The sequence below is a fragment of the Rhinatrema bivittatum genome, chromosome 11 (assembly GCF_901001135.1).
Source record: "Rhinatrema bivittatum chromosome 11, aRhiBiv1.1, whole genome shotgun sequence".
NCBI lineage: Eukaryota > Metazoa > Chordata > Amphibia > Gymnophiona > Rhinatrematidae > Rhinatrema > Rhinatrema bivittatum.
Genome location: NC_042625.1, coordinates 79,655,569 through 79,678,182, shown reverse-complemented (window position 1 = coordinate 79,678,182; position 22,614 = coordinate 79,655,569). Strand labels below are relative to the sequence as shown.

At 43.9% G+C, this 22,614-nt stretch overlaps 1 protein-coding gene across 9 annotated transcripts in view; it reads left to right on the top strand.

Annotated features, from left to right (window-relative positions):
* The window catches only part of PAK4 (p21 (RAC1) activated kinase 4), an 88,798-nt gene extending 66,184 nt beyond the window's left edge, over nucleotides 1–22,614 (top strand). For 3 of the 9 annotated variants that reach the window (XM_029619540.1, XM_029619539.1, XM_029619537.1), the window contains 9 exons: nucleotides 554–609; nucleotides 1,278–1,499; nucleotides 13,252–13,923; nucleotides 14,200–14,640; nucleotides 15,370–15,503; nucleotides 15,655–15,781; nucleotides 20,297–20,422; nucleotides 21,603–21,737; nucleotides 22,048–22,614. In XM_029619540.1, the coding sequence (XP_029475400.1) occupies nucleotides 1,296–1,499; nucleotides 13,252–13,923; nucleotides 14,200–14,640; nucleotides 15,370–15,503; nucleotides 15,655–15,781; nucleotides 20,297–20,422; nucleotides 21,603–21,737; nucleotides 22,048–22,203 (1,995 nt within the window). In that variant the 5' untranslated portion in view covers nucleotides 554–609; nucleotides 1,278–1,295 and the 3' untranslated portion in view covers nucleotides 22,204–22,614. Of the gene's footprint in view, nucleotides 1–553; nucleotides 750–1,277; nucleotides 1,500–13,251; nucleotides 13,924–14,199; nucleotides 14,641–15,369; nucleotides 15,504–15,654; nucleotides 15,782–20,296; nucleotides 20,423–21,602; nucleotides 21,738–22,047 lie in introns of all 9 variants that reach the window. The other 6 variants (XM_029619538.1, XM_029619533.1, XM_029619535.1 and 3 more) reach the window with 2 other exon arrangements.

The following is a 22,614-nucleotide window of genomic DNA, read 5'->3' as shown; positions in this document are numbered from 1 at the left end:
GGGGAGCCTTGATTAGATTTTATTTTGTATTAATTGCTTGTTGTGAGAAAAGCACTATATTAAAATAAGGTAGTTGTGATGAGAGATCATCTTGGGAAGCCTATGTGGAATGTGTGTGTGTGGGGGAGGGGGGTAACAGCATGTGGTGATGGAAGTTGCTTAACCAATTCGTAAATGTCCTCCACCACACTAAGCATCCATGTGACATCTGGATGTTGTGATTACTCCATTCACCAGTCAGAACAAGTTCCTTTTTCTTCCCAGTCCTGTCATCTGTACCCACCCAGTTTCTTAAACAGCTGGGCCGTCTCTGGATTTGGAATGACTTCATAGTTTCAAATCTCTGGTGCTGAAACTCATAAGAGCTTATGACTTTAACAAAGAACCAGGGGCAAATTTGTACAGTAGAATGGGATGGGTGAACTCTAACTTTCAGCTCATCAGAGCGTGCATCTTTTTTTTGTTTTTGTTTTAATTAAAACATTGTGGTCTTAGAGTAAATGTACTGATACACTAAATGTGACTCGAATGTCTGTGCTCTTCCCTCCTGCAGGTACTGCCATTGCTCTCCTGGATGTGACTTGTGGCTCTGTGCTCTTCTTCCTACAGGTATCGCTGTTCTTGCTCTGGGCTCTTCCTCTTGTGGGTATCACTGCTGCTGTCCTGAATGTGGCTCTTGGCTCTATATTCTTCTTGAGGGTATTGCTGTCCTGGATGTGGCTCATAATTCTGTGCTCTTCCTTCTGCAGGTATCACCGTCACTGTCCTAGAAGTGACTTGCGGGGGGGGGCCTTAATGACAGAGGAGCTGGGTTCAAGTCCTCTGGTTCAGGTCTTCTGCTTCCCAGGTTGGCCAGGTCTGGTGCTGCAGAGGCAGTGTGTTCACGGCCCCTGGAGAGAAAGGTGTCCTAGTCCATTGCACAATGTCGACATCTAGTGGTTGGATTTCTGGCTTTTTACTGCAGGGTTCTGGAAGGATCCCTGCTGCATGGCATCCAGCTAAGGTTGGTTCTTGCAATGGCTAGACTAATGTAAGTTGGGAGGGAGATATAAAAGGGAAAAGAATCCCTTTTAGTTGCAAATTATGTCTCATGGGGCCAGATCCAAACCCTGGTTCCAACTAAGATGCAGGAGGAAACCATCAAGTAAAAAAAAAAAAAAGTAGTACTTGTCCTGTTTTTTCTCCTATGGATATCACTGTCATCAATCTTGTTTGTGTGAATATTGCTGTTGCCATCCTGGATGTAACTAGTGGCGCTCTATTTCTTTTTCCTGTAGTTCTCTGCCACTGTCAGCATGTTTAGTAAGAAGAAGAAACGCGTTGAGATCTCGGCGCCTTCAAACTTCGAGCACCGTGTTCACACGGGCTATGACGAAGAGGAGCAGAAGTTCGTTGGCTTGCCGCGGCAGTGGCAAAGCCTCATCGAGGAGTCGGCCAAACGGCCCAAGCCACTGGTAGACCCAGGATGCATCACAGCCATCCAGCATGGACAGAAGAAGGTCTGTTGCTCTAATGCTTTTCCATTGTATGCTTTTGTGTTTGAGCTCCTGCGTGCGTTGTGACAGCGACAGGATGTCCTGCACCCTTCAGTTTAAGTTGGACTGCACTTTTGAAAGCACTTTTAAATTGCCACAGGGTCTGGTCAGAGTAATAGTTCCAGCTCTGCAGGGATCTCTCAAATAGCTTCTGAGAAGGTAATAATGAAAGGCATTTTCATGGGTAAAACGGTGCTTTACTCCCTGAATCAAGTTTTTTTGAATTATTGCCTACCTTGTATGTGGACAAAAGTGTGTGTGTGTTGTGACAACACATGTACTTTTGTCCACGTACTGCAGAGGGGGAAGGGTGGAGAATGGAACTGTGTGTGTGTGTGTTGCTCTGAAAAAATCCTGCAGAGAAAGCAGGTATAAATCTCTGCTGGTTAGTCTTCACTAGGCAATAATGAAAGCAAAACTACCAGTTATAGTTTTTATGATTATTGGTGCAAACACGAGCACAACTGATTATTGCTCCCATGTGATATAAGATTTCAAGATCCCATGGCAGTGCATAAGTGACCTATCAGCCATTCTTGCCTGTCTAAATGACACGCTCACTCCCCCCACTTCTTTTTGCTGATTCGAGGTGCTAGCAGATACTTAGCAGCTGCTTTTTTTTCCTTCTCCCATATTGAATCTTATTTATGTTACATTTTAGTTGTTATAAACGACAGCCCCAATAACTGGCACCATCCTATAACATTAATAAATCAAATATTCTTATTTCATAAGTTTTGCCATGCCATGTTGGGTCAGACCAAAGGTCCATGAAGCCCAGCATCCTGTTTCCAACAATGGCCAAGCCAAGTCACAAGTACCTGGAAGAATTCATAAGTTAAATAGATACCATGCTGCTTTATCCCAGGGACAAGTGGTGGATTTCTGCAAGTCATTCTTAATAATGGTTTCTGGACTTTTCTTCCAAGAACTAGTCCAAATCTTTTTTTAAACCCAGCTATATTAACAGCTTTTACCACATCCTCTAGCAAGAATTCCAGAGATTAATTATGTGTTGAGTGAAAAAGTATCTTCTCCTATTTGTTTTAAATTTATCACCTAGTAACTTCACTGCATCTCCTCTAGTCTTTGTGCTTTTTGGAAGGGTAAACAACCGATTCACATTCACTTGTTCAATCCATTCATTATTTTATAGACCTCTTATTATATCTCCCCTCAGGTATCTCATATCCAAGTTGAACCCTAACCTGTTTAGCCTTTCCTCTGTACTTTTTCTAATTCCACTATATTTTTATTTTTTTTGGATATGATCAAAATTGCACACAATACTCAAGATGAGGTCTCACTATGGAGCAATACAGAGGCATTTATGATATTCTCTGTTTTATTCTCCATTCCTTTGCTAATAATTTCTAGCATTCTATTTGCTTTCTCGGTTGCCGCCACCACACACTGGGCAGAGGGTTTCAACATATCCACGATGACATTTAGATCTTTTTCCTGGCTGGTGACTGCCAATATATAATCTTGTATCGTGTAGCTATGATTTGGGTTCCTCTTCCCTATGTGCTTCACTTTGCACTTGTCCACATTAATTGCCATCTGCCATTTGGGTGCCCAGTCTTACAAGGTCCTCTTGCAAGTTTTCACAGTCCTCTTGTGATTTAACAACTTTGAATAATTTTGTATCATCAGCAAATTTGATCACCTCCCTCATTATTCCCATCTCTAGGTCTTTTACAAATATGTTAAACAGCACAGATCCCTGGGACACTCTGACAATCATACTCTTAAAAGAGGCAAGACATAAACAGCTATAGAACGGAGAAAAGAGCATGATGACAACGACCCCCGCCTTACAACGTAACACACTGTAGAATTATGTAGCCAGGCTCATTTAAACAGTTCTCCTTGAACATACATACCAAAAATAAGGAAAGCACACTGACCCTGAGCAGTTTAAGGTGCTATGTGACTAGAAATTTCATTCATGAAGGCAATTACTATTTTTGGAATATGAATTTCTTGTGCCTCAAATTCAGAAAACAAAACATTGGAACAGTTTTGCAGAAAGTTTTCCCTGGATCCCTGTCTGTACCTGGAGGAAGAGGAAAAAGAGAATAGAGAGGAGAAGAGGGGAGGGGAACCATCTGTATCCTCTGTACAGTTAATGCTGAGGTTTGTGAGAGAGGAGACATGGCCAGCAAGGCAGCAATTGGCGCTGCTGTACACTCAACTACCACTTGCATGGAACATAATTTCATGGTGGAATCTAAAGCTGTAAATTAAAAAAAAAAAAAATCTCCATATTGCAATTACAGAGGGAAAGAGCCATGTTTCTAACAAGTGTGTGTATTCTCATCCTCTCCAGTTTTAATTACAGGGAGCCGCCTCTGTGTGGTTGGGTTAAATGTTAGTAGCTGAATTTGGTAGAGAGAAATCTGGAATCAGGAGGTGGAACACATGAGGGGAAGGTGAGAGCCTTTGTGTGAAGATAAGCATACCTACGTGAGCGATGCTGTATGTGTATATCTTGGGGAGAGGAAAGGAACATTAGTGTGTTTGAGGTGGGGGAGCCAGCATTTGTGTATGTGAGAAACTTATGCCTTTATGAGTGATACTGCTTGTATGCTTACCTGTTGTTTGTGGCATGATATGCTTTTACAAGTGATTGTACGTGTGCATATATATACTAGTGTATGTGTACACAAGTGCCCCATTTCCCTGTAGGTTTGGTAGGGGAGTGGACCATGTGTGTATGGTAAGCAGGCTGGAGACTTGTGTGTTATAATGAGGGGTGGTGGGGAGAGGAAGAGTGTATGTTTGAGGAGGGGGAATGGGGATGAACTGTGTGTTGCAGTGGGGCAAGGGACATACACTGTGCCTTGCAGTAGGGGTAGGTGATGTGAGCAGGAGTGTTTTGTGGTAGGAGAGGTAGGGTGAAGAGGAATGTGGTGTTGCGGGGAGAGGGTGGAAGGGAGAGAGGATATGTATCTGTGTGTGTGTGTGTGACAGTCTGAAGGTGTTGGAGGAATGATGTTGCATTTTGGGTCTGAGGGAGCTCCTATGATCCCAGTACCAGGGATCCTACACAGTCTAATTCTGCACTGGTTGTTGTGGCAGCAGGACTTGACAGAAAGGGAACAGGTTTCTCTGAGGACAAGCAAGGTAGTACTCCTTCCACAGGGTGGCATCATCAGGTGGAGCCCGGCATGGAAAAAACATTTCTTGCAGGTTCCATGGAAAAGATAATACTGAGGGGCCCTATCTGTGAGGCAGGGAGGTGACTAGAGCTGCATATGCCCAATAGGGCATGCTCAAAGCTTCTAGAAGCTTTGAAATCAAAGTTTTTCTTCACAGCTGCTTCAGTGAAAGTTCTGGAGCTGTAGGAATCCTTTCTTCCAGTCCTTTATCCTTCAGTTTCATTTTTTTGTTAACCTTTTATTTCAGTCACCTGCATGGTGCAGTGGCCTGATGCGACTAGGCTGTGCCGAGGCAGATTTTTTTCCAGCGTTCACTGTGGGTTGTTTTTTTTTTTTTTGCCTTGGATCTGATGCCTGCAGGGGCCTGCAGTTCAGTGCTCCTATGTGGTTAGGATAGGCCTTTCACCTCTTGTGTCAATTGGCGCCTTACCTGGGTATAAACCAGATGTGAGGCTCCCACTATTAGTAAATAGTCATTCCAGACGGGAGCTCTGGGAGACTTAGAATGCCTGATGTGCATCAATAAGAGGCATCGACATTGAGGAATCTAGGATGTACCACTAGTGCATCGATGAATTCCCCAGGGGTTCCCATAGAGAGGAGAGCACATCCTCACTACAATCCTGGGAATAGTACCAATTGCAAAGGGCTCAACACTAAGATCTGCAACAGAGTGGGCACTGCCAGAAGGAGTGGAGAGAATGAGATAGGATTTAAGGAAGCTGGAAGAGTGGTCAAAGATATGGATACTGAGATTCAGTGCCAAGAAGTGCAGAGTCATGCATATGGGGTGTGGAAATCCGAAAGAACTGTATTCGATTGGGGGTAAAGGGCTGATGTGCACGGAGCAGGAGAGAGTCCTTGGGGTGATAGTGTCTTAAAGATCTGAAGTCGGCGAAACAATGTGACAAGGCGATAGCTAAAGCCAGAAGAATGCTGGGCTGCATAGAGAGAGGAATATCGAGTAAGAAAAGGGAAGTGATAATCCCCTTGTACAGGTCCTTAGTGAGGCCTCACTTGGAGTACTGTGTTCAGTTCTGGAGACCATATCTCCAAAGAGACAGAGACAAGATGGAGGCGGTCCAGTGAAGGGCGACCAAAAAGGTGGATGGTCTTCATCGAATGACTTATGAGGAGAGATTGAAGAATCTAAATATGTACACCCTGGAGGAAAGGAAGAGCAGAGATATGATACAGGCTTTCAGATACTTGAAAGGTTTTAATGATCCAAAGACAACAACAAACCTTTTCCATTGGAAAAAAATTAGCAGAGCCAGGGGTCACGATTTGAAGCTCCAGGGAGGAAGACTCAGAACCAATGTCAGGAAGTATTTCTTCAAGGAGAGGGTGGTGGATGCCTGGAATGCCTTTCTGGAGGAAGTGGTGAAGACCAAAACTGTGAAGGATTTCAAAGGGGCGTAGGATAAACACTGTGGATCCATAAAGTCTAGAGGATGTGAATAAAGAGAAGAGGCATAGGGGTGGCTTGCAGGAATGTCAGCTACTCCCTGGAGATTAATACCCTTATTCAATAAACATACACATGGTTAATGCGACTCCAACATTGCTTTATGCTTCAATGGCAAGAGGAAATGTGGAAAAAAGGATTTGCATTCACAAAGTGGGGGAGTAGCTTGCTTGTTGTGGCGATTACTACCCCAAACCAAATAAGCCTGATACTTCACTTGGAATACATTTCCAGCGCAGCTCACTGCTTCAATGGCAGGGGGAATGAAGAAAAGGGGATTTATATTCAGACAACAACCAATAAGGACTGAATTGCACAGGCTGGGTAACCAAATAAGCATGGGAGTAGCTTGCTTATTGCGGCAGTTACTACCCCATACCAATTAAGCTAGATACTTCACTTAGATGCAGTTCCAGCACTGCTATCTACATCACTGGCGGGGGTGGAAGGTAAATAGAACCAAAAAGTTACTAATAAAAGCCAAGAGTATCAGATAAGTATGAGAAAAAAATAAGTGTGAAAGCTTACTGGGCAGACTGGATGGGCCATTTTGTCATCTTCTGCTGTCATTTCTATGTTCATTTAATTTCTATGAATGATGTAGTCTCCTCTCTTGCTTGCTATCCTGTCCTGTCCGGGCAGTCTTCGAACAAGCCCCTGACCTAGGCAGTAGAGCAATTGTCAATGGCTGATGCACTGATGGTGTCATGTCTCAAAGACATTGGAAGCCGATTCACAGAGAATTGCCTGTGCACCGATGGCGGTTGACTCTGTCAGAAGCTGTGCCAACTATGGTGGTCAAAGATTTTGTGGGCTCTGGTCAAATTCTGTCAGCTCCAGTTGAAAATTTTGTCGGCTTCAGTTAAAAATGTTTGTTCTGGTTAAAAATTCTGTCAACTGTTAAGTTTGGTGGACTGCGGTTGAAAATTCTGTCAACTGCCGTCAGCTTTGGTCGAAAATTCTGTTGACTCCGTAATTGACAATTTTCAACCAGAGCCAACGGCAGTTGACAGAATTTTTGATCAGTCAGCTCTGGTTGAATCTTGGTTGAGTGCCAGGCTAACTTGTTTGAAAGCCTGGTTCAACAGAAACTATACACAACCCTGGCTTTCGTTGGAGGCAGGGGTGGCAGAGGATATTGATTTTGTCACTATTGCTGTTTATGCCTCCTGATTCTATTCAGGTGCGAAGAGTGATTCAATCTTGCCCCATTATAGCACACACACTTAAAATGTGACAATCATTAACCAATCATATGAGTATCTCTGGGTGGGGGTGCTTTTTCACCACTGACATTGCTCAAGGATAACTCTAGCCATAGCCACATTCCACCCAGAGCTCGGAGATTAGTGGGATGTTGGGCTTTGTTTCCTAGGGCAGTTATGGGATGATAGGGGATGGCTTCCTTTTGAAACCCTTAGGAGAGGGAGTTTGGTCTCCATGAGGAGTCTCAGGAGGTTTGCAATACAATCTATGCCAAACTCATCAAAGTAGAAAGGACTTCCGAGATTCAGAAAAATAACTCTCATTGGTGGAGCAGAGGCCGATATTAGCTGAGGAAAGTAGTAAGATGATCTCCCCATTGTATAGAGGCATCATTATGATGCAGGAGAAGCACGAACCCTTGTCTTCCCTTATGACACGGTGGAATGGAGACCTCGGGCTGAATCCTAATGTGGAGGACTGGAAAGGAATCTGGAAAACTATGCACAATGTTTCTTTCTGAAGTAGACGTGAGGAACTCCATGTATAAACTTGTGCATAGGATTTATAGATTGATTTGTTTAGTTATTTTATATACCGTTGTTCCAAGTGAAGATCTCTATATTTTTCCCAAGTTCTCACCATTGGTGAAATTTTGACCACTAGCATGAGACTTTGTCCAGAAATGACTATTGGGGCTTTGGCTGGATGCCTCTCTTAACCTTTATCAGTGGAAAATATAAATTCTGGTTCAAGCAGCCCGGTTCACTGTTGGTACACATTGGAAGCCTACTCCATTGTTGTCACACTGGTATAAACTAGTGCATGACATAGCTCTAACTGAGAAGCTTAATTTTATGTTGTACAAAGATGTAACTATGACAAAATTTGGAGTAAATATTGGGAATATATAACCACACATGATTTTTGCTGTTTTTTTTATCAAGGGACTCTTGTATGTGAATTGCATGCATAATAGCTCACTGCAGCTGAGTGCTATTAATATTATATTTGCAGCTGATATCTGTGCTGTAAAGCTGGGGGATTTCCCTACTCTACCCCTCCTTTTTTTCTTTTTTTTTTGTATACATTGACAACTATATTCACCATTGTAATGCTTAGTGAAATGTTTCTTATGTCTGCTTGTTTTGATAAATAGTTTAAAAAAAAAAATTCTGTCGACTGGGTTGAAAATTCTGTTTGCTGTCAGCTCTGTTGAAAATTTTGTCGACAGCTGTCTGCTCTGATCCAAAATTCTTTCTGCTTCAGTTAAAAATTCTGTTGGCACTGTTGAAAATTCCACCGACTGCTCTCGGCTTGGTTGAAAATTCTGCTCTGACGGAGTTTCTAGGATCAGGAGACATTCAAAGACCTCAGCGTAGGGGTCCTTGCCCTTATGGAAGTTGGTGTCCAATGCCTTGCCCAACTTGTTACACAAGTTAGAGTATGAGAGAGCTTTATGTGGTGAAGAATTCTCTGGCAGGTCCGGTAGGGTGCTTGGAGGGAATCCTCATGGGTTAGTGTTCTGAGAAGAGAAGGAACACTAACCACAACCCCACTAATGATGAAGGCAGTTGGGTGGGGATCTTGCTTGTCTCGGAAAGGAATATTCCTGGGGCATTCTCCAAACAGTGGTGTCCTTTGCTCCCTCCTCAGATTGGCTAGATTCTTCTGCAGAGAGAGATGGTTGGGGGGGCTAGATCCTACCACTAAGACTTCTGATGGGAGCACCTGTGGCATGGAGGCAAGAAGGGCTCCCCCTTAAGGGAACAGATCTGTCACTCTTGTCATTAAAGGTTGATGGGCACCCTCCTTGTCACTTGCTGCTAATGAGACAAATTCCTTTACCTGGTCTATGGGTGGCTGTGTCCTCTGACCAGGAATTGGGAAAATCATCTTCTGAGACTTCATCAAGAAGCTCCCAGTGTGCTCTGAGGGTCAACTAAACTGGTGGCTGCACAGAGACCAGAGGCACCATGGAGCATATCAGCTCTGGCCTCTCCTAACGAAGTCCTTGCTCAAGGAGACAACAGAGATGATGCGATGGAGGGAGATAAGTGTAATTTTTTTATATACCGATTTTCAGATACCATTAAAATGGTGCTCAATATATCAAAATAAAGTTAAAACAATAATATAAAATAAAAAAAAATCACAATAAAACTTATGGATATAAAGAAAAAGCAAATCTCACCATTTAAATAAACTATACATACCTGAAAAAAATGAAAACAAATTAAAAAGTCAACATAAACATTTGTATGTAACATTTCTTCATCAAAATACACTATAGGTGAAAACCCGTGTAAACTACCAAGAGTTCAAAAGCTTCCTAAATTTTAAGTTCATTTTGTAAATCTAGAGGAAGAGAATTCCAAATTAAAGGTGCTTTATATTGAAAGGTGGTTTGTTTGGTAGTTTCTAGTCTAATTTCCCATGGGGAAGGAAATCTTAACTCTAGCTGAGAGGATCTCAAGGTTGTTGCAGGCCTGTAAGGAGTCAAAAGATTTGCTAAATAATTGGGTTTGCCTTTATGACTGCTCTATAGGCAAAATAACTCTAAATCCCCACACCTCTTGATGTAAAACAATTCTCTGCGCATTCCTAATTGACCATCATAATAGGCGTCATTGTGTGGCAATCCATGCCTGTCAATCACTCTGCCTTATGTTTAATCATAGGTCAGTCCATAATCAATTTTTTAAGAATTTTTTTTTAGTGCTGTAGTGCTCCATGTGTTTTAAAATACTTCAAATATCCACTGTGCTATTAACACCTTTAACCAAGCTTTTAAATCTTCTTAGTACTTGATACACAGTTCTTTGGTACTTAGCTTTAGTTGAAAATATCACAACTCCTGCCCGAGTTTCTCCTATCGGATGATCCAGCAATGCGACCGATACCACATTGCTAAGTCTGTGCCCAACGCTGTACAGGTTTCGGACGGTGTCGTCCTTCCTCAAGGGCAAAATCTGCGCCACAAAAAGAATTTAGATCACTGCGGTTAATGCTATTATCTCTCGAACACAACAATGCACCAGCTACTCACTCATTACTGCATCATAATGGCTCTCAGCGTTTTTTCGTACTTCTCTTCCGGTTTAAATTTGCCGCCTCCATTTTAAAGCCCCTGATCGTTACGTACCATCTACGTCACTTCTGGTGTCGGATTCACCATTTACTGACATCTTACCCTCGCGTTCTCAAGGCCCTTTTCGTACTTCTCTTCCGGTTTGAATTTCCCGCCTCCATTTTAAAGCCCCTGGTCCTTATGTACCCTCTACGTCACTTCTGGTGTCAGGTTCACCATTTACTGACATCATTCCCTCGCATTCTCAAGACCCCTTATCAATCCATTACGTCTAAGTTGATGTTACAAAGAATACCAATCGATGATACTATTAAGTCCTGAGGGCGTAACTGTGCTCATACGAAAAATCCATTGTTGTTCCCTTAAGTTTAATACAAAATTAGGATCACCCCCTCGCATGTTGTCTGCAATAACCTCTAATACTCGCCACTTGAGTTGTTGGAAAGTATGATGTTGTTCTGAGCAATGAGCCACCATAGGGGCTAACATTTTACCCGTGGAATTGGGAAAATCATCTTCTGAGACTTCATCAAGAAGCTCCCAGTGTGCTCTGAGGGTCAACTAAACTGGTGGCTGCACAGAGACCAGAGGCACCATGGAGCATATCAGCTCTGGCCTCTCCTAACGAAGTCCTTGCTCAAGGAGACAACAGAGACGTTGCGATGGAGGGAGATAAGTGTAATTTTTTTATATACCGATTTTCAGATACCATTAAAATGGTGCTCAATATATCAAAATAAAGTTAAAACAATAATATAAAATAAAAAAAAATCTCTCTTTTCTCTGTCAGGTTTCACCATGCCTGCCTATAATTCGATTTTCCCGAGTTTAAATGGCCCAGGCATTGGCTTGAGCTCAGTATGGAAGCTGGCCACTCCTAGAGAATTCCCATTATGTCTGGAATCTGGATAGCTGTTTAGTAAAAAAAACAAAAACCAAACTGCTGCCTGTGCATTATTGCTGGTAATGGTGTTCATGTCCAAACTGCCTTCCCCTGCTCCCCGCCCCCACCCACTTGTTTTGCAGATGGAAGCTGTTAGTGCATCCACCGTTTAGTGCATTAATGAGTAGGATCTTCCTTTTGGAGCTGAGGGCAGGCGTCTGCTTGGGGGGAGCAGCAGGAGAAAACTGATAATAGGCCCTTGCTTTCCCCAGGCTGCCCAGTAGAACAGACTACTCCCTCCTGGGTTCCTTTCATGTGTACAATTAATGACAGTCATTCAGAGGCACTCTGAAAGGTTGTGAAGTGCAGCGTGTGTGGTGCTATTTTATTATTATTTATTGAATGTCGTACACTGCCTGTAAAGCAATTTATCCAAGCGGTTTACCGGTGTGTGATAGCGGGTGCAGCCTGCATGGCGCATGCATAGGGTGTGCATCTGGTGTGCTGTACACACCAGGTGACTTCTCCTTGTGAGCCAGAGACCTGGGATTTTCAGACTTATTTACAATCCTTCCATAGCTGTGGAAGGCAAGGATCTGACCACCAGTCGTCATAGTTGTAATGCCAGACCGTCCTGCTGGCTTGTTATGGTTCTTCAAAGCTTGATGTTTATGTAGGGAGGGGCCGGGAGACAGAGGGGTCTTGCCTTATCGGAGTCAGGGCTGAGTTCAAATGCTGGTTTTGCAGCAGAAGAAGCTTGTAAAGTTAATGCGTGACAAATGGAGGCCCTTGAAAGCAGCCTAGCTCAAGCCACTGCACTCCGATTCTGAACATTGCTGGCACGCTCACTGAGCAGACGTCCTGCTTCAGCCTTGTGTCTAGGAGACCTGAGAGGCTTTATTTCCTGCACCCTCCCTTCACTGCTGCCCTTGTGACTCTGTTGTCCTGGATCTAGGGCAGACGCTGCCACTCCCCTTCCGCTCATGTCCTCTGTTATGACCGCTGAAGCTCCTCCTCTCTTTTTGCCTGGTCAGACTCTTAAACTCTCAGATAAAGCAGGGCCTTTCTGTGTTCAGTTACATGAGGTGAACAAGCGCCTACCTCCATTCCTGACTAGCCACTTCCATCTTTACCCACCCTAAGTCAGGGGGTTGATGTGCTGATTGTTATCAATAACCTGTGCCCAGGTCTTTGGGCAACTAAAATATGCCTAGATGCAGTGCAGGATTGGGCATGAAAAGTGTTTCATCTCTTAGAAAATGTAAATAGGTATCAAGGAAAGTGCTCTTTGGGGTGGGAGGAGGTTGAAATAATCCCGATACCACAGGATTAATATTCCCGGGAAAAGTGGTGTGTTGAGAAGTGGACATGGGTGTTGGTTGACTTTTCACAACATGATTGTGCTCGGTACTGAAGAAGGAAAACGAGGAGTAGCCTAATGGTTAGAGCAGGCGGCTGTGAACCAGGGAAGCCAGGGTTCAGATCCCACTGCCGCTCCTTGTGACCTTGGGCAACTCACTTCACCCTCCATTGCTCCCAAGTATAAACTTAGATTGTGAGCCCTCTGGGGACAGTACCTGAATGTAATCCTTGTTGATGTGCCTGAAAAGTAGAAGATAATTCAAAGAATAGTAATATAAGCACTGAAACAGAAAATCCTTTCTTTCTTTCTTCCTTCCTTCCAGTAGGTTAATGTTTTTAATATACGTCTCTGTTTTAATAAACATTGAAAAAGATCCAGGCATCTATTCTTGTGTTTTTCCTAACGGCTATCATAGATCGCCTACCTCTGTGTTTTCTTGGTTAATGTGAGATGTACAATCAGTTTTATATTTGATAATGATTGTGTTATTCAGCCTTAAATCCAGCTCACCTCGGTGTTTTGCTGTTAATTTTATTTTTTTCAGACTATTGTACGAGGAAATGCGGTTGCCCGGGATGGTTCACTAATGTGGCTCCTGGATGAGTTTGAGAACATGTCTGTGTCCCGTTCCAACTCCTTGCGGAGAGACAGCCCTCCGCTACACTCCCGACGGGACCAGCTTCCCCAGGAGAACGGACTGAACGCCATCTCCCGTGACCACTTTCACCACCAGGACGCACGGAGCAAAGCCAGCAAAAGTCACCCAGGGACCAAGCATGAGCAGGAACACCAAGGGAGAGAGAGACACCGGGACAGAGAAGATCCTCGAGCTCCCCCACAGCAGCCACGAGGACAGGAGCCCAGCATCAGACCCCCACCTCCAGACTACCCAAAACCAACAGACAGCAGGACGAGACCCCACGAGCGGGTGGATGGCAGGAGAGAGCACCCCGCAGAGCGAGACTATAGAGAGCCCCCTGACAGGGTGGTGAGGAGGGAAAGGAATGATGGCTCAGACAAGAGACCAAAATCCACACACACGGGGGAAACAGGTCCACAGTCTCCTCGGGACAAGCGCCCCCTATCGGGACCTAACATTCGAACGCCCAATATCCCAGTCTCTGACGGGGTGATAAAGACTGCGCATCAGACAGGCCGCCCATTTAACACTTACCCCCGAGCAGATACGGACCCCAGCAGAGCAGCACTGCCCCAGGTAAGAGAGTCCTTCCCTGTTACACCTCCAGCCCTGAAAGCACAAGCAGTACGTGTTGCAGGTGGGCTGGTTTTCTTTTGTCATGACCCCTCAAAAAAGTGTATCTCCATCTGGTTAGTTGTAGGACATGGAGGTCAGGGTGAAGAGTCTGTGACATTGCAGTCATGGCTTGGGAAGGGGAAATTTAAATCTGTAATCCCACTTGCAACTTTTGATGTGTTTTTTTTTTTTTCTTGTTTTGTTCCTAACATGAAAACTTTGTCTCTGTGACTCTAGGTGGGGATGCCCCAGAAAATCTCTTCCAATGGCCCAATAACTGGTAGTAGCAGCTCATCTAGGGTCCAGCAGGGTCAGGCGAGACCAAAGAACCCAGAAGCACCCCACCCAAAACTCTCTCCCCATGCTTCGGATCCACATTTAACCCATATCCCTCCCTCAAACTCTCAGGCGCCTGTGCCCCCACCTCCAGCAGGACCCCAGCAGCCCCGCTCTCCTCAACGTGAGCCACAGCGCGTATCCCATGAACAGTTCCGAGCAGCGCTGCAGATGGTGGTGGATCCCGGTGACCCCAGGACCTATCTGGACAACTTCATTAAGATTGGGGAGGGCTCGACGGGCATCGTGTGTATTGCAACCATCAGGAGCAACGGCAAGCTGGTGGCAGTGAAGAAAATGGACCTGCGGAAGCAGCAGCGGCGGGAGCTGCTTTTCAACGAGGTGAGGTGGCCTTCTCCCTAACTCCAGCGAGGTACCCATGCTTCTGCTAAGATAGTATAAAATAAAATCCAAGCTGACGTGGGTTGCAGTATGCATTTGTGTGATTGCTCTATGGGATTATTTGGAAGTCTGTTGTGTTAGGATCACTAAAAGGATACAAGTACTAGAAAAACACCTGCATCTGTGCTTTCATCCATGCTGACCTCGAGGGTTAGCAATTCTTGGTTTTTGGTTTCATTTTAAGAATGGTAAAACAGTGCTGCCACCTAGTGCCTGTGCCGTGTATTGGCCTCAGTTCTGTAGGAAAAGAGGCTTATGAGATTGTTGTGAGTGCCTGTGTTTTATATGGCAGTTAGCGTGGTCTCCCCCGCTTTATAGTAAAGTTGAAACGGCTGGACCTAGTTCCACCAAACTTTGTGTGGAGCTTAGTTTTCAGGGAACATGACAGTTTGGAAAGTTGGTGAGTGATTTGGAAGCGGGAAGTGCATGTGAGGAAGGCAGCATCAGCAGTTTTAGTGTGAGAAGCATATGGAGGGGGAGTTTGAAAAGAGGCTGTGTAGAAGATTATACTTTCGGTTGGTTTAGGTTCTGAGCTTAATTGTATAGTCACATATTAAAGTAAATAAGCAAAAAAAAAATGAGAGCCTCTGTGCAGCTTAAGCAATCCATTCAAGGTGGCCTGGCCCATAAATATTTCCTTGTGGTTCATTATGTGTGTTTGTGTTTCAGGTTGTGATTATGAGAGATTACCAGCATGAGAATGTGGTTGAGATGTACAACAGCTATCTGGTAGGGGATGAGCTCTGGGTGGTGATGGAGTTCCTGGAAGGAGGAGCCTTGACAGATATTGTCACGCACACCAGGTAAAGCCGGGGGCAGTTGCAGCTCTCGCAAGATCTTTCTGTCACTGTCTCCAAATTCTCTTTCTGCCCCTGTTCACGCCGTAGAAGCTGAATCGTGAGCTGATCGGCCTTCTGTAATGAAATGTGTTCCTCCCTCTTGTCTCTTTTCCAGGATGAATGAAGAACAGATAGCCGCTGTTTGTCTGTCTGTACTGAAGGCACTGTCTGTCCTTCATGACCAGGGAGTCATTCATCGAGATATTAAGAGCGATTCGATTCTGCTAACTCACGATGGCAGGGTAAGCTCAGAGAAAGCAGGCATCTGCACAGATAGGATGAGCTTATAAAAAGCTAGGAAACAAGTACTGTATGTTACTGTCCTATTACAAGTCGTACTGTTGCAAGCCATTAAAATGCCCTTTTTATTGTTTTTAGTTTTTTATTGGGATTATCATAAATCAAGCCATTACAATTCCTGAGACTGTATACATAAAGTAATAAACATTGAAAGCTATAGCGGACATTATGAATATTCAGCAGGATATACATAGCACTCCTTCCAGGAACTCCATCACCACACATACGATTTAATATGTTGAGCTTTAAAATGTCGGCAGACTCTCTTCCTTAAAGTCCATATTGTGCTATATATCTAACATATGATTGTCTGTAGTGTAGTATGAATGACATTCCTGTTATAGTGTAAGATCACAGACATGACTACTACAAGCACCTTTACCACTACAACTCTGAGAAATATATATACATGTATATCAGAGTTCAAATGAATTAACAAATAAACAGTCCCTCTCCCCTTAACTGAGCACGATAGGTTTGATTAGTCTTATGTTGGTGATATATGATGGTACTTACCACAAACAAGAGGATAGGCAGGGATCCTGGGTAAAACCAATGGAGCTATTCTTAGAGCCATGCTTTCTTCCCCATCACAGGCTAGGAGTTCAGTCAATCAAATTAGTTTGCAAATGGTCTCTTGCTTTCTCTGCATTTATATATATTTGGCAGAGAGTTGTTCCATGGTTATGCATGCTTATGCATTTGGACCCTCCACAGAGTCATGTCTGGGAGAACCTCCTCTAGCCATGTGAGCATAATGCATTTTTTTACTAACTGAAAAATCCTTACAAAGGAATAATTTAGTCAGATTGGATGAACCACTTGGGTCTTTTTCTGCCGTCATTTACTGCATTGCTATGTTAAGAGTGAGACATTTATCTAATACAATAGATTTAACATCTAGACATCCTATTTAGTAAGCCAGAGGTATTAGAAGCATGGACTTTATCTACTAGTTGGGATCCCTCCAGGTTCTTGTGACCTGGATTAGCCACTGTTAGAAATAGGATACTGGAGTTGATGGACTGACTCTGTATGGCAATTCTTATATGATCTCTGTCCAAAAATTGGATATTTTAATACAGCACCAGATGTTGTGTACCGACATGGATGGGGTACAGCTCCAGTAGTAGCTGTTTTTTGTACAAAGATTTTGTTTGAAACTAGGAGAACCAATCTAAGATTAGTGAATGGAAAGAGAGGGAAATGAATGGGGTTTTTTCTGTCGATAAGCAGGCTGAATTAGCTGGCCTGCTGATTCAGATAGAACTGGGACTGCATACTGGATTTTGCTGATCCAGTAGGAGAACACAGCCTACTTTCTTCTCCCCAATCTCATGTTCCATCAGATAAATCACCAGAAAATTCACCAAGCACTTCAATCAGAATTCCATCCGACCCCCCCCGGAAGAACCTCTAGAACACTCCTCTCCACCAGAAGATCTTACGTACTCTGGATTCGTGGAGAAGCTGGGAACTACGTTGGGATGTGGAAGTCCAAATAATGCCAGACCCACGCTCGGAGATATTGGGCATCTTAAATTCTGGATATTCCAGCGGAGCCCATGGCCCTGCCTTTGCATGCCGTGTTAGAATCGATGTTGAAAGCATGAGTCCCCTTTTTCTGGATTACCAGTGGCTCGGAGAGCAAACCCCCAAAAAATCCCCAGTTTATGGAATAGTGCGTTTATCTCATGCCTCAGTGGTAGTGGAGTCCTCAATGAAAAGGACTAAGAAAACTAGACCATTAAAATGCACCTACTGGCAAAGACCATAAGATCTTGGACAACTTTGGACGCAAGGTGTTTCAGAGCTCGATGCTCATGTCAAGGATACAACAGCATCAGTTTTACTTGGTGCAATATTTCTTTGAATGTCTGCAGAAATTGTAATCTTTTGTGAGATCGGACACAGGGGAACAGATAACACCTTAACCATTCCACAATTTGGAAGGTCTAAGACGACATCTCTGTTTTATTTGAGGCTTTTGAAACTAATTCTGGCACATCTGTAGCGTCAATTGCCACCCGCCGAATGGCCTTTTAAGAGTTAGCGCTTATCAGAGAAGATGTTCGTGAAAATTTGACACAGCTATCATGCCTAAGCAACAACCTTTTTGGGGACAAACTTAGGGAGACAGTCTTCCCAGGTTAAGGAACAAAACGTAGCAGTATGGTCCTTGTACATTGACTTTGGAACGCCAGGAAGCACTCACAATATAAACATCATTCTACCCTTGAAAATAGTACAGACAGTTTCCGCCATACTGCACATCGACATAGCAACAACCCAGAGTTCAAATTCAAACAGCCAAGAGGCTGCCAGAGAGAGCAGAGGCCATAAAAGTTATAACAATCTGCTTCAAAGTCCCAACAGAATTTTTGATTCCTGACCAGCCACAGTCACCAGTTCTGGTCGGGGCAGAATCCATCACTATTTCTCAGCATAGCCCCAAATATTGGACCAGTGGGTACTAAACATAATACTACAGGGATTGCCATCTAGATTTCATCAACCGTCCCACTATTCCCCATTCTGTAGCTCCCCCATGAGACCCATCTTATCTGGTCCTCTTAAACGAGGAAGCCCAAAAGCTGCTTTTCAAGATGATGTTCAAATAATACCAGAGTCTTGATACACCATCCCTGCAAAAAATAAAAAAAAAATTAACTAGTTGTAACTACTAGTTTAAATGGTGGCATTATTCTAATTGGTGTGTCCCCAGAAGAGTTTAACATATTTGCATCACTGCTCCCAGTCAGGGCTAGCAACTTCATCAATCAGCGTACACTTAAGTGCTATTGCAGCCTACCACAGTCAGTGGGGAGGGACCAGTGATCTCAGTGCATCCTCTCATCTCACATTTCATGAAGTGCCTCCTTCAGCTTCACCCTCCAATACGGAAACCACCGTTACCTTGAGACATTAATGTCGTTTTATCAGTGCTCGTGAAAGCCACTTTTGAACCTTTAGATTTGGCACCCCTTAAATATTTAACTTGGAAAGTGGTGTTTTTGGTAGCAATAACTTTGACAAGGAGAGTAAGAGAACTACAGGCCTTAGTTCATTTTCCTCCATATTTGTAATTTTTCCATGCATCCAAAATTTCTACCAAAAGTGATGAAAGGGAAAAAAACGCTGCATAGTCTGTATTGTAAACAAGCCTTGGCTTATTAAAATTACAGAACTCAAAGCCACAGACATACCTCAGAGCTATTAGTCTCTTATCCAAATGCCTTAGGAGAGTTAGTGGCAAACTGGAGCCCTAACTGTATACAAGACCTGTTATAACTCTACTTCGTTACAATTATCAGGCTCAGACAGCGCATCAGGTGCGTGCTACGGTTTCTTTAGTAATGCACTGCACAGTGTTACCAGTTGAAGACATTTGCAAAGCAGCAATGTGGTCATTAATTCATACTTTCACGTCCCACTGCTACCTCGGCCAGCTGCCTGCCTCAGACAGTTCAGTAGGTTGAGCAGTCTTAAACCACATAGCAGATAAGTAAGGGTTGTCCACTCCAGATTCTGGATTGCAAGTAACCAAATATAAAAAGACCAGGCTCCACAGCAGCCCACAGCATGGCTAATCCAGCCAGTTTATGGAAGGGGAAAAAGCAAGTTTGCTAACTGTAACCGGTGTTTTCCGTAGATAGCAGGAAGAATTAGCCATGCAAGCCTGCTCTCCTGCCTGGACAGCCTTATAAGGTAGGTACCTTTCTATAGACTTTGTTACAAACTGAGAGGACCTCACAAAAGTCGCTCGCATGGGAGCTGCCGTGCACACTCAGAAGAGCAAAGCTCTGTAAGCTTAGAGAGAGAGAGGGCTCCATCTAGTGCGCCCAGACAGCATGGCTAACTCCTCCTGCTGTTTAAGGTAAGCAGACTTGCTTTTTTCTGTTGGTGTTATGGCAGTGTGAAGGACGCCCAGATCTTGGGCTGCCGCCTTTTTTCCTTTCCAACGTGGTTCTGGTTTGCCGCGTACCATGCTTCTGGCAAGCTTCCTGTGCGGGGGATTGCCCATCTTACACGCAGGCTCGTTTCTGGAAGGTGGCATTGATGACCTTTCTGCTGCACCACTGAGCTTACCTGTGTCTAAGAAGTTTCTAAACCCATGAGTCTCACTGGGATTGAATTTTATACCAGTACTGCATTTTGTTTGTTAAACATGTGCTCTGTAGGTCTTTTAGTTTTGATAATTTGTTTAAACGACTTTTGAAGGATTTTGCTTTATGCCTTCATTTGCCCGTCCCCATTATTTCTCTGCAGCACTTGAGAGGGTCACTTCCCTCCCTAGTGGGATGATAAGTGTGTTTGTGGGTGACTTCCTCTGAGGCTGAAGCTACCATTGCCATTTTTTTTTTTTTTTTTTTAACACAGCACTCCTGGGCCTCTGCACTCTGTGTGCCGCACAGGGAGACTCTGCAGCTCACACTTCTCTCATTCTGCCTACACAGGTAAAGCTCTCGGACTTTGGATTTTGTGCACAAGTGAATAAAGAGGTCCCACGAAGGAAATCTTTGGTCGGAACTCCCTATTGGATGGCCCCTGAGCTCATTTCTCGGTTACCCTATGGACCAGAGGTAAGATACATAGTTCCTCGTTCTGTTTTGATAACTCCTAGAGTTTATTCCTTAGTTCCATGTTAGTTGTAAGGCCTGTTGCTGCATTATGTTATCTGTGAACCGATGAGATGTTCCCAATGACTGTCTGTATATAAAAATGTTTAAATAAATAAGTAAATAAATAAGATTGCTACCTGCTCAGAATCCTCCTGGGTCGTGAGATGCAAAATGAGGCATAAGGGATGGGGTTTTAGGACTGTGCAGGCAAGACAGGCTGCAAGAGGGAAGCAACCCTAGGAAGGGGGAGGGAGGAGAGCACCTACACGGGAGGCTGCCTCATGCCAGGGGAGGGCGCTGCGTGAAATTGTGAGAGACAATTATTTTCAGATACAGTAAATAAGATGATGCCAGGTAAGCACTGGCAGTGGTCATAGAGTAATTATTTAGTATCATTAAGGCCTTCCCACCTAAAGATAAGAATACTATGATCTCAAATACAACTTGTTTAAAATGTTTCACAACCTACAAAGATTCTAGTTACCATCAGAGGTCTAGAACGGGTAGATGTGAATCGGTTATTTACTCTTTCAGATAATAGAAGGACTAGGGGGCACTCCATGAAGTTAGCATGGGGCACATTTAAGACTAATCGGAGAAAGTTCTTTTTCACTCAACGCACAATTAAACTCTGGAATTTGTTGTCAGAGGATGTGGTTAGTGCAGTTAGTGTAGCTGGGTTTAAAAAAGGATTGGATAAGATCTTGGAGGAGAAGTCCATTACCTGCTATTAATTAAGTTGACTTAGAAAATAGCCACTGTTATTACTAGCAACAGTAACATGGAATAGACTTAGTTTTTGGGTACTTGCCAGGTTCTTATGGCCTGGATTGGCCACTGTTGGAAACAGGATGCTGGGCTTGATGGACCCTTGCTCTGACACAGCATGGCAGGTTCTTATGTAGTAGTAAATGGATTATGAGAAATGTCTGCTTTATAGCCAGCTTCTTTTAACCTGTGTGATGAAATAAGCTTGTAAATGTTGAGTCATCTTTACAAATCATATTTCCTAAAAATTTGATTGCCTGGCGTAGTTTCTGGCTTTGTATTATTTGACATGGTCCCTAAGCCTGTTATGCAAAGGGAATTGAGGTTTGGGTGGGCTCAGTACTGTTACGTTGTTTCCTTTCTTCTATGACAGGTTGACATCTGGTCCCTTGGAGTGATGGTTATAGAAATGGTTGATGGGGAGCCTCCCTATTTCAATGAGCCCCCTCTAAAAGCGATGAAGATGATTCGAGACAATCTGCCCCCCAAACTTAAGAACGTGCACAAGGTAGGGGAGCAGCTTTCGGTGGGGTTCCTGCTCTAATCTCACTTTGAGGTCAACATGCCAGCCCATTGGTTAGTGCCCTGGGTTCCATTCCCAGCTCTGGCTCCTGCCCTTTTGGACTGGGAGTATTGCCAATGGAGCCTTCACAGGTCCTGCAGAGAGCTGAGCCTCCTCTTGCACTTCTAGTGAAGTAGCAACCAGAGTAAGCAAAGCCCTGGAAAAAAGCCTAGGGAAAAGAGTCTTAAAGGCCCATTGTCTCTGTCCTTTGAAAACTTTGCATTATGAATAAGAAGTGCAACTTATTCCTCTGCAGGTTTCCCCATTGCTGAAAGGATTCCTCGATCGAATGTTGGTGCGAGATCCAGGCCAAAGAGCTACAGCCACCGAGCTGCTGAAACATCCATTCCTGGGGAAGGCAGGGCACTCGTCTAGCATCGTACCGCTTATGAGGCAGAACAGAATGAGATGAGAGGATACACACTCCACGGGTCCTCTGGTGAACTGCCCTGGCGCTGGAAGGTAGCCTTCCCTCTGGGGGCGGGTGGACTTATTCTTGTGTCTGCTGAGGAATGGATTACGACTTTTGCTTGAAGAGCACAGGAGATCTGGAATCTCAGAGATGGAGGAAGTGTTAGATGGCCCTGATCCACAGGCCCTCCGCTATGATTGATTGCCAAACTTTGTCCTTGCCTGGACTTTCAGCTGTGACTCTGTGGTCTCTTCACCAGGATGAGACCATCTGTACTTCAACAATACTACTGAGGCGCTTTCATGTCCTTTCTGTTTTGTTTTTTTGTTTTTATCGTGACTGAAATTTCTGATATAGACTGAAGTTTTTATACAATATTGAGGAAACACTATAAATCAACACTGGAATTAT